Source organism: Chamaea fasciata, unplaced genomic scaffold (genome assembly GCF_029207755.1).
Source record: "Chamaea fasciata isolate MVZ Bird 193981 ecotype frontalis unplaced genomic scaffold, bChaFas1.0.hap1 SCAF_1, whole genome shotgun sequence".
Taxonomy (NCBI): Eukaryota; Metazoa; Chordata; class Aves; order Passeriformes; family Sylviidae; genus Chamaea; species Chamaea fasciata.
The window spans coordinates 121,587,423-121,600,046 of record NW_027094086.1 but is presented as its reverse complement, the minus strand read 5'-3'; the positions used below and the strand labels follow the sequence as shown (position 1 = coordinate 121,600,046).

Here is a 12,624-nt window from a genome sequence, read left to right as displayed (position 1 = left end):
GGTGTATTAGAACAACAAAATTTGTAAAACACCTCTGGCTAAACGAGACAGGCATTTTCAATGGATAAACAATTACTGCTGATTCATGTGGCCAGAGAAGATTTGGTTTTCAGTGTCTGGCCCTTTATGATGCATGGAAAAGATAAAGCCACATTTTATACTCACTTTGTGAATATATGAAGTCATATTTTTTATCAAGGAGAAAAAAGTGTGAACAATTATATGAAAACGCTGTAGGATTACTACAGGAACAGACAAAAGCAAGGGATTTTGTACCAATCGCAGCTCAAGGGGAACCATTTGATGCTTGCATGCAGAAAGTTTTAAATTTTATCCAGTCATTGTAGATGTTTGTTCTCATGTCCATATTTAAAATTTTTAAAAAAAATCACGTGGTAGTGAATGTACCTGTAACAGTGTTGTCTGAAAAGAGATGATGTAAGGATGGAGAAGAAAAAGCCCTTTACATGATCAGAGAATGGTTGCTGGGAAGAGATCAAACAAGGAGGTATGGACCGTTGCTGAGCAGGCTGGTGCAAAGTGAAACACTGCTCTCCATTCCATGGAAACATCCCCCAGGCATGGCCAGGAAAGGAGCAGGAAACAAAGAGGACCCTGAATAAATAAATTCTGTGAACTCATTGTAAATGCCTCTCCCAAAGCCCCAGTAAACAAAACATTCACCTGGGGGTTGTTTTTTGCACAACTGCTGTCTTTCTGACCTCACTGTGCTCTCTTTGCATTTGTGCAAAATACCTTTCCCCTACACAGCTACTCTGCATTGCTGACTTCTTCTGTGCGAGTACCTTAGATCACACAGAAAGAACTATCCTCAAGGTTCCACAACAACTGCAAAAACAAAATCATAAACTGCCAAAATCCCTCTCACCACAATTCCCAGCAGAAAGCTCTTTTCCTTCTTTTTCCAAGTCTGAGTCCATTCTGCTTTATATCAGCTGTTGAATGCACAACAGCTGGTAAGTGTTACTGTGTAGTACTTTCACTGATGTTGTCCAGGACATTTCCCACCCCCAGCATCACCCAGGGTGGGCACAAATAAGCATCATTCCCCAGGGCTAGAAGGGGTCTGATCCTGCTCTTTTGAAATGCTGTCATTTTCTGCGTGTGCTTGATCTCAAGAATAAAGGAAGACTCTCATGTGATGCAATACGTCATTGTAACCCCCATTGGTCCCTAGGGGTAGGGATTCCCTTCAAAAGGGCACAAAATGTTTTAAAAAGATTGCTTAAAGAAGCAAGCAGGATTAGAATCATAGAATCATAAATTATGCTGAGTTAGAAGGGACCCATCAGGATTATCCCTGAGCAGGACACTCCACGAATCACACCATGTGCCTGAGAGCATTGCCCCAAAGCTTCTTGAACTCAGAAAGACCTGGTGCTGTGACCACTTCCCTGGGGAGCCTGTTCCAGTGTTCAAGCACCTTCTGAATGAAGAACCTTTTCCTGATATCCAAACTAAACCTCCCCCTACTCAGCTTCATGCAATTTCCTTGAGTCCTGTCACCAGTCACGAGAGTGAAGAGATCAGTGCTACCCCTCTGCTTCCCCTCATGAGGGACCACCATGAGGTCTCCCTCAGTCTCCTCCTCTCTAGGCTGAACAAACCAAGATCACCTCCCTTACTTCAAGACCTGAAATCACAAACCTTAAAAAAAGACCCTAAAGTACAGTGTAACTTTTAAAATATTGCTAGCTGTGTTTTCAGGTGAAGCTTTTATTTTGAATCACATTTCATTTCGCAGGGGAAAAGTAAAGATACAATCACCATGACCTAACAGAAGCACAACAGTCCTGTGCCTTCACTTTAAGTGGCCATTTCTCCAGGATGAATCCTGTAAGCATCATTTGCAGCAGAATTTGCAGAAGAACTCTCATTCCACACAGTTTACCAATTTCAGCCCTTGCTTTAAACAACTAGGTGCTTGGAGGAACTGGAAGTTGTAGTGAAATGAGATATTACTTAAGTAAGCAAACCTATTGAAAGGATTTGAAGACAACAGAAAAGCAGTAAGATCCTATTGATTTATCCTTTTCCCACCCTTCAAACTTTCTCAATCTTTTCACAAGGGAAAATGCACACCTCTCTGGCACGTGACTGTCACTTTACTCTGTAAATAGGACCAAGTATTTTCATGCCTCATTATGTTCTTTTTCAGTGGCATAAGTGGTAACAAACTGTGAACATTTTATTCCAAAGATATTGAATACCTGGTTGTTTATGAAACATGTAATTCAATAGTACTTAACATGTTTGAAATTTACACACAATGCTGAACTAGTCCATTCTTGAATGACCTTTGATCATGTATTTGTAACGTCATTTTGCATACGTGTACACACTTTATGTGTACGCAAATCTAACTAAAATTTCTAATAATTTTCATTTTCTATGTAACGCTTCGACAAGTGAATAAAATGAATAACATAGCACAGGATATTCAGATAGCACCATATGACAAAACTTTTGCTAATTATTGTAGAATAAAGTTACTGAGAAATCTCACAAGGATATATACTACTTGAGGAAATGGGCTGAAAGATAAAGATGCAGTTTCCTGAGTTAACTAAGCTGATAAAACAGCTTAATGCTGCCAAAAGTGTCTTAGTGGGCTCCTTCTCACACACCTCCACCTCTCCACCCTGATAAGAAGCTGCCACCCTCACTTTCTGTCAACTCTAGCACATGTTGCTGCTATACTGTATGCTGCTCTGGCTGCCCCATCTCAAAAGTATTATAATAGATGTAGCAAAGATAATCAGATTTAATGGAAGAGATTTGGTACAAGGAATGACTAGTGGTACAGCCGGGAAATGAGACAACTCACAGGGGTATGACAGATGTGCACAAAATCCTGAATAGTATAATGACAAATAGGGAATGGATTATTCACCACTCTCTGTCAGCAAAGAGCTGTATCACAACAGAGTGAGGGTCATGGGGAATGCATTAAAAACAAAGAAAAAATATGTTTTAACATACTACACATGTGAATTGTGAGACTTGCTGCCATAAGAGATGATGAAGGTCAGGAGTATTAGCAGGCTTAAAAAGCAGTTTGATAAATAAATGGAGAAAAGGTCCAGCAAGGGTTACCTACCACAGCAGTGTGGGTACAGCAAAATCCCTCTATCACAGGCAGGTAGATGCTAAGTATGTACACCAGAAGGGCTGTACTTGCTCTGTTTCTCTACTCTAAGCATCCCCTACTCATCACTCACGGTAGGAGCGTAGCTGGGTGGACTTTTAACCTGACCCAGCCTGACTGTTCTCATGTGTTTAACCGGGCTGACATTGCCTGGAGTGTGTTTGAGTCGAGTCACGCAATCAGCTCTGACAGCAGTGCTGTAGAGGTGGTGCAGTGGCTGGGAAAAGGAATAGCTGTTCACAGCTTGCTTTTCATTCATGTCGGCAAAGCTCAAGCCCCAGTGACTGCTTCATATTGAATCGTCTGCACTAAAATAAAAATACAAAGCAAATCACATAGGCAGTTAGGTTCTGACAGAAGCAATACAAAAGAAAAGGGGAAGAGTGGCTATGCATACATATTTGTAAGAATAGGGTGGAGGCAATCCAGAAGATCTCAGATATGGAGTTAATACATTGCGAAAGTCGTATTATTATAAATTATTACACATTATTATAAATAAAATGTGAATGACATATTAAAAAATCAACAGAGCTTGCCAATTTAAGAATGGCATAACTAAAATGTATCTAATTATATAGCGAAAATCTGAATATCATTAATTAGGGGGAGAAAAAACTCACACAAATCCTAGGGCATTTGTGGCTGCCCTGCCTTTCACAGTGGGAGGGCAAAGCACCCACAGACCTGCCGCTGCTCCTGCAGTGCCTAGGGAGAAGCTGAGTCACCATCTTCCTACCTCACCCGTACCCTGTCAGCTATTATCTTAATTAGCCCCTGTATTCATAAACACAGAGACAAGAGCCATGCTCTTATCAATTGATCCTCCGTACAAATAAAGTTATAGAAATTCCTTTTTCTATAAAGGGATTTGCTGGGTGATGCCATGGGGTGCAGCTGGGTTTGTGCACAGAAATGCAAAGCATCTTGTTTGTGGATGGGATTAACTCCAGTACAAAGCATCTACCTGACAGGTTTTGATCAGTTCACATGTACCCGTGTAGCTTTGCCACCAGCTAAAGCCTCCAGCCTTAGGCTATTTGCTGCTTTTTATCCTTGTTTTAGCTACCATCTCTAACACATAAGAAACATGTCATGAGCCATGACAAGCTATTGAGATAAATGCCAAACCTTGAAAACCTTCAGACGGGGGGGGGCTGCATTTATGTTACGTTTCAGCACATTAGCAGAAACTATCAGAAGCCAGCAAGGTATAAATAAACCAAACAATTTAATGCCAAATGCCTACAATTAAAGAAAAAGTTCCCTTCTGCTCCAGTTACTTGCTTCCCCAAGACTATTTACCAAACCACAGAAGACAGCTTTAATCTATTTATTTCTAAGGTTAGGCAAGAATAATTTCAATGCATTTTTATAAGCCACAGAGAAGTGCACAAGCTCATTTCCCCCTCCTAGGTCACCTTTATCATAAGAGCTTTATTCTAATGAAATATAAATGTGATTTCAAGTCAACAGTGTTACCGAGGTCCATCAACACTTCTGAATTACAGACACTTGTTTTATTCTGGTTTAGTTTTATTTGCAAAGAAACTAAAAGTGCTGAGCTCCCTCTGCATGAAGGCTCTCAAGCATGTCTCTGTCAGCACATGCCTTGTTATCAGAGTGGTATACTTGCAGTACACATCTGGAATATGAAAACAGAGCTTTTTTCCCACAGCACAGAAGTTTTTCATTTTTCAGATTCCTCATTTTTCTTTCAGCATCTGCCAGTTTTATGAATTTCTCCTATTCTTCTACACCACAGTAAAAGAAGAACAGCTCTTGGGGAAAGGCATTCTACCCCACACCCTACAGGCTTTTTATTTTCTGGAAGCAGACATTCTCCATCAAGTCAGATCCTGTACTAGCAAGAACTTGATACTGTGCCCTACCCCACAGCAGGCTCAGGTCTCTACCTCAGTTGTTGCCAGCAGATACAGTGTGGAAATCTCTGCCACAGTCAGAACTCTAATAGTTGCAATTACTACCTGTCACATACATATACTAGGTAGCAAACCCAAGCTCCATTTAAACAAAACCAAACTGTTTCATTAGGCAATACTTACCCCCTCCCCCCCGCCTCCAAACACAGTAAACTTTCCTACTTGGAACCTCTTCACCTCTTGCACAGGAAACTGTGGTGTTTAGGTGTTTGTATAGTGCTTTCCATGCAACTTAACAGTGTGATTACTACAGCATCTCTAGACAAATAATGCAAAAACTTAAATTGCCAGCTTTTCTAGTACAATTAAATCATTGCAAAGGGTCTCATGTACATCCAGAAATTAAGCTAGTTCAGAAACACATTATACAGTCCTTGCATCAGGCAAAAATGCCTTTTTTTTTTTTTTTAATGGGGGAAGGGAGGCTGTTTATCTCTAGGAAAGCTTTTGGTTAATGAACCAATTACCCTCTGCAGGCAGGTTCCAGACAGCAGGTTAGGACCAAGCCCATGGCCTGCCCTCCCCACTCATGAATCCCAAGGTGGATGAGACAGACTCCCACACCATTCACACCAGCCTGGAAGCTACCCAGGGCAGCTGTCCCAAAAGCCATGTTCCACTCTTTTCAAGCCAAAATAAACTCTTTGTCTCATTTTTGGTGGCTTATTTCCTGGAATTATATGGAGTCTTGGAGAGGATTAGAGGAACAATATCTTCCAAAGATACTGTGGCTTACAGCCCCAGAAGTACTTTCTCTGAAAACGTGCTTCACTTCACCAGGCACAGCACACCATAGCTTGATTGCTCACAGTCACTGCTACACTGTGAATTTAACCACCAGCAATTAAATCAAGGAGCATGACCAACCACCGTAATTTACTCTGCACCTACTTTACTAAAGGCATTAACTTAAATTAGATCTTACAGTTATGTCTGATCATACACCTATTTTTTACAGGCATCCAAGATGGGGCATAAAGAAATGCAAACTTCAACAACAAGCATGTACTAGTTAAACTGACTGAAGAGTTATCTTTGTTCAAATCTGAACAGATTTTTAAGTGTTTACATTAATGTAGTAGCATTGTTTAATAATAAACAATTATTTACATTAATGGACAGCACTGCAAAGCTCTATAAGGAGCTTTGGTTTTTTAAGGCTGTGATTTTTAACTGAAATACTGCTACTTGTTCATTGAGGATTGCAATTACACCAGTAAAAAGGAGACACCAAGAGATATTCTCCTTTTGGATTTTCATGTCTTGCACCTCATTCCTAATCCAACGCCCATCCCATTTTCTACTTGAACAACCATCCAGCAAAAGGAAATAAGAGGTTAATTACAACTCTTTTTTAATTATAGCTAGTAGCAGTAGTAATATTTGCTGACCAAACTTCTTAGAAGCAGAGAGATTTCTTAAACCACCATAAGCAAGAAGTGAAAGTACATGGCACCATGCTCATCCCATTTAACAGCAAAACAAAAGATTACCTTGGGCCCCTCTTTAAAATAGCCTGTTTTCTTCTGCACTGAGCCAGAGCAGAAGCATTTCCATGTTCAGCCATTACAAGTCAGATGGGACTGGGGTGACACCAGGTAAGGGCAAGCAACTGAGGTGTGTTGCCATCACAAACTACTACAGCACTTTCAGAAGCAAAGCTACCACACAGAAGCAATGAAGGTCTGAATTCACACTCACATTTGCATTTGCTTTCTACAGATTTACATTTGCTTTCTACAGATTTACATTTATTGATGAGTGTGGGTATAACTTAGGGGTACTTCTATTTCCAGAAAAAATGGCATCAAGTTATGCCTAGAATATATTTTTTTTTTAATACTTACATATTCACAAGGAAAAATTTGCAGGTACACCAGCCACATCTTCTTGGTGTCTCCAGTTTACGACACCACGCTGTGTGTTGTGCAAGTGTGTAGTAGATTTTGTGCTGTACTTGTAAGCCACAGACAGACTGATAAATATTATGATGCAGCACAATTAACAAGTCAGAAAAAAGCTCAAGAAGTACAAAAACTGTGACTTTGATTTCTAGAAAAATCACTGAAAATCGCAAGAGATTCTCAGTGAAAATGCACTCAAAGACCTCAATGGCTTTGGGAACACACTAATAATTTAAGGCCACTCCACCTCTGTTTTACTTTATAAATACATTCAGCTTGGTGCAGAAGACACTGCACGAAGAGTTAACCCTGTAAAGAGTCAGGTCTGGCCAAGCAGGTTCTGTTGGTTCCTGTGCAGTGCCTGGAAAAGACAGCTTCCTTGCTTCCACTCCAGCTCAGCAATGCAGACTCTACCTTCCAAAGCATCTGTGCTGCCAAACCCTGATGGAGCTGAGACGGCTGCATATTTCAGTGCCTCTGCACGGTGGCACCAGCATTTGCTGTGAGTGCTTTTACTGTCAGAGACTTCCAGGGGTTGCCTTTCCCCTTCTCCTGCCTTGATCAAAGGCTTGCCTCTCCAGCCATAGAGATGTACAGTCAGGAAAGAACGCCTTCATGCATGGAGTTGTCTTTTTGCTTTAGCAATAAGAAAAGCACCTGGCTGGGCCAATAAAAGGCAGAAAAGATGATGCCATGAGATGATTAAAAAAAAAAAAAAGGAAAATGACCAACTTATTAGTCTTAAACATAAGTCAAATAAAGACATCAGCTTTTTTTATGAAGTGCAAGCCTAGAGAAAATAGTGATTTTGGCCAGGAAGACACCCAAGTTTAACTGTAATGCTGCTTTTATTCGTTAGGTCATTAGACGTAATGAGCTGGAAGGAGAGAAGCTCAACTGTAATTGCTTTGTGCTGTATACACAGATTCTCCATCACTATCTTTTCTTCCCCATATTAAAAAGACAGCAGTGACAATTCAGATACTTCAAGAAATGACAAAAGGGAACAGCATTACAAAACCCCTCTGAAATTCAGTCTGACTCACCTGACTTCCTTGCTTTCAAGGCAATGACAGCAGCCAGTTCTCTCTGTACCTGAAATATCAGAAAAAGAAAAGGATGGTTATAGTTCCTAGCACAGTCAAATAAAACAAAATGCAATACTGGTAAGATAAGAGCTATCAATGCTTTGGAGTAATCAACTGCATGTGGAACTATGCCTGGTTTTGAAACTACAGTCAGTTTTCCTAGCAAATCTATCTCCTTTTCAGCTGGGAATTCTGTGACTTTAATTTCATGTAAATACCACACATTCCTTAGGGAGTGGGCAATTCAGTAGCCTGACCTGTAATTTATTTGCACAGTATATCTCTTTCACAAGTACACACTTGAATCTTCTCCCTTCCCTTTTTACATATTTGTTTTGCCTCTGATGAGCACACTGTAATGCTGGATTTATTGTGTGACTCCAGAAAAAGAAAGTCCTCCATGCTGAGGTTTGACAAAGGTTCATGCATATAATTGGCCTTCACTTTCTGGGTCTTCCAGGAGTAAAAAATCTCTTCTAGTATCATGGCTGAGAATTTCAGGACCAAAATTTCATTTGAGATGAAACTGTAGAAGTCAGGGCTATTTTCAGTTTTACAGGCTCCCTCACTAGCTTATAGTAACACAGCTCTGCCATGCTAACCAGCTCTCTCCTTCATCCTCTTGTCTCTGCATTCTTCATATCCTCTGCACAGACCAGCTATTCTCTCTTTAGCCAGCTCAGCTCTACATCCACTTCTCTCCACAGGTCTATTCCTTTTTATATCATTTCTTTTTCTATCATTTTTCTATACATTATTCTCATGTTTCCTACTTCTTCACTGCTATCATCTGTCCCACTGCAGCTGCTTGCACTTGGCCTACAGCACCTCAAATGCACTCTGCTACATACATGTCAGTTCTTCTCTTCCTCTGCCCTCTCAGATTCCTTTAAAGATCTCAGCTCCTTCCAATTTCCCTAATTTTCCCAAGACAGCTTGTCTTCAGTATTTAAAAAAAAAATAAATATGGCACATTACTACTTTTTCTAAGGATTGTCTCACCTCTCTGTACAAAGTCTCCAGCAGTGCATACCAGCCATCTTGTCTAACAGACCTAGGCAGGGCTCAAGGCTATTCTGCAGTGGGCGGTTTGACATGCAGTTTCTGCCAGACATGAAATTTCAAGGTCCGTGGTTCAGTCATAAGGCACAAAGCCCACAAAGGATTCCCAAAGAAATGCAATTACTAATAACTGTCGATATCCCACTCTAATGACTCTGAAGAGAAGTTTGAAAATGTGAAAGAAGAATAGTTAGCATAATACTGATCTGAGCAGAAAGACAGACAAAATCACTCAGGGCATCTCAGTACTATGGTAACTCCAGCGTCCACTGATCAGATACTCAGGAGCCACCCAGCAGTTCACTCTGCATGTGGCAGAAGGCAGTCATACCAGAGGCCAGATCCTTCCTCCGCTTGCATCCTGCTTTCCTCTGTGGCAAAGGACCAAAAAGATTTTTTTGCTGTCCTTGCAAGGGAAAAGGATCTTTTCTCTTCCTTGATGCTGCCCCACTGAGAGGGACGGAGTTTTCTGCCACTCCAAGCAGGAAAATATGAAGGCAGTGCCACAGTTTTCTTAAATGTCATCCTGTTTCCAGCACAATTGTGCAAGCTGGCAGTATTACCTTCCCTTCCTTCCTTCCTGTACACTCATTCCCATGTCTGGAGAAATATTAATCATGGATAATGTAAGCATAAACTCCAAGTAAAATGGGAACGAACAGTTACTCTGTGGAAAAACAACTCGTATGCTTCCTTGCAGCAATTGCTATACACAAGTATTATAAAAAAACATACAAGCTATCTAGTGAAGAGCAGGATCTTCAATAAAAGCCCAAGTTGTTTCTGAATAACAACACCATGACTTTTGATGGCTACACTTCTTAGATCCTCTTCCTTCATTAAAGTCAGAAGAAGGTACTCCTGTCGATGCCTCAATTCTAGTCTATTGCCACAGGTTACTGACAGCAAGAAGCATTTCACTGATGTCTAATCTTTATCTTTTAGCATGTAATAAATACATTATCCTAAGATTATCCTTAAGAGACACTACAACCTGAAACAATTGTGAATGTATCACTAAACCCAATCAAATGTTCAAATCTCTCCATGGCTGCAAAGAAAAATCCACCTTGGCAGAAAAAAAAGGCAGCATTGTGGGACACTGCAGTTGTGTTTGCAGTATTGCTTTTGCTCATAAGGTGGCACTTTTTAGGTTTGAAAGACAGTGCTAGAATCACAGGTAATTAAAAGGCTGGGTTTCTATATTTTGTCTATGTCAAGCTAAATATCTCATAGTTTGCTGATGGCCAGGAATGCAGCTGATCTTTTATTTAACTTGAGCAAAACCCTTCAGATATAGCAGGAAGAAAAGATGTTTCTCTGGTGTTAACAGCAAACAAAAGTTCCTTCATCAAAGGGTTCCATCACGATAACCTGAGCTCCCTCTTACAGGATTCACTGCAGGCACAAAGAATTGATACTGTTGAGCATCCTTCTGGATTTGATTGGTGTCCCTAGATTTCATAATTTATATGCTTTTGTCTATTTTAGCATAAATGCACTTGACATCTCTGCTGGACATGCAATTCCTCTGCATCATTACACCAATGGAAATCCATGTGTAACACTCATTCCACACTGCACACATGCTGCCCATTATCATACCTCTTCCTAATAGGATTTCAGTTACTGCCTGTTTGACAAAATCGATAGTTGCACATCACATGGAAGATAATAATGCAGACACAAAATAAAATATATAAACAAGAACTATGCCTACCATATTGACATATTAAATTTTGAAAAAATGTTTTATACATACAGCTTGTTGCTACAAAGCTAATACTATCTAAACAGTATGAGTAGCATTGCAGATGTCAAAACTGATTCAGTTTAAAGGCCAGTTCACCACACAATATCTACAGAAATATTATGAAAGTCTGAAAGAGAACATTTTGAGTGTGTAGTTGGCATGTTACCACATCTCAATCAGTTTTCTTTCTGCAATATAGAAGAGTGTGCCTAGAAAGAGATACTCAGGTATTCTGCTTGATAAGTACAAATGGCTCATTTATATGGTGAATCTTGTCTACAAAGAACAGAGAATTTTGAAAAATAAGTGACAACTACTGCTCTTCTTTTAACACAAATCTTATCACTTTGTCATAGTGGACATAACTGTGCATCTAGCAGACAGTACATACCACCTCTACTTTCTTCCTTTCTCTTTTTTCTGCCAATAGTAGTTTTTGTGAGACAGTATTCTAGATGCCATTGTGCCAAGCAGGACTTCAAATCTAGAGACAAAGTGCCAATCCTTACAGATCCTCAAAATGACATGCTGCAGCAGAAGGCTCTAAACAGCAAGGTTTTGAATAACAGTAAGAGTCTAGTTCACATTTTTGCATCTCAAGTTATGATAGTCTGATGGGCTCTAAATAAAAGTAATATTGGCTCATGACTTAAAAGTACCAGAAAACTATTTTCCTGATACACCTCATTAACATCCTGATATTACCTTCTGTTGTATCACAAGGTAAGGTAAAAAAGCTTTGCAGTGGAAACACTCTTAGCTACCCCACCATGTTCCGCTTTTAGCACACAAAACACTGAACATGAAGCTGCTCTTCAGGACACGACATGGGATGTATGACAGGTCTGGAATGCTTTTTTAAACCCATGAGTAATCACTGCATTTTTTTAAAAATTCACGACCAAAAAGATAACCTGATGTAAATGTATTTCTGATGGCATTTTGCAGTGCTTGCCTTTAGAATTCAAGTTTGATGGTTTTGTTGGTGCCTCATGTAATGGAGCTTATGATATAAACACATAATGTGATAGGTTAAAAGAGGGATTTATATTTTAGGCACACTGATTCCTCCAACGTTGTTTAGGTTGGATCCTCACAATCAGTATAGATTTGAAAATTTGGAATGGAATCCCCTGAAAAAAAAAGCTGACACAGAAACTTTCTTCTGACCTGAAAAAAATGTTTTGTTCCATGAAATCAAAAAGAAAAGAGGAAGAGACAGCGGTAGGATTTGCATCTCCAATTAAAAAGCCAGCTCTATTCTTCAAATGCTTTATTGCTGGGCTGGAAGTAGGGATGATTCTGTGGGGTTTTTTCACACTTGAACGATACTGGTGTGAAGCGTATCATGAGCAGGATTTTTAATTACAAATTCTTCAAAGAAGAATGGTTTAATTTGTACAAAATACATAAACATTTAGTGAGCCAAAAAGCCAGTGTGAACACATTTCCAGTAATAGCTAATAACTTCACTTTCAGTTTCCAGCTCCTGCTACCAAAAAAAAAAAAAAAAAAAAAAAAAAAAAAAAAAAAAAAAAAGAGAACCTAGATACTGGATAGTCCAGACCTCTGTTGAATGGTGTGAGCTGAGGTTTCAAATTTTTCTGGGACTAAAAAAGACTTTCCATAAGGTTGCAGTGAGTATTTTAGGTCCCAATCTACTGTATGGAGGAAAAGCAATATTCTAGGGGTATAAAGCCAGGAA

General features: G+C 39.7%; 1 protein-coding gene across 1 annotated transcript in view; it reads right to left on the bottom strand.

Annotated features, from left to right (window-relative positions):
- The window catches only part of RAPGEF5 (Rap guanine nucleotide exchange factor 5), a 160,088-nt gene that overhangs the window by 106,815 nt on the left and 40,649 nt on the right, over positions 1 to 12,624 (bottom strand). Inside the window, exon 7 of the mRNA XM_066195927.1 lies at positions 8,063 to 8,111. Coding sequence (XP_066052024.1) covers positions 8,063 to 8,111 — 49 coding nt within the window. The remainder of the gene's footprint in view (positions 1 to 8,062; positions 8,112 to 12,624) is intronic.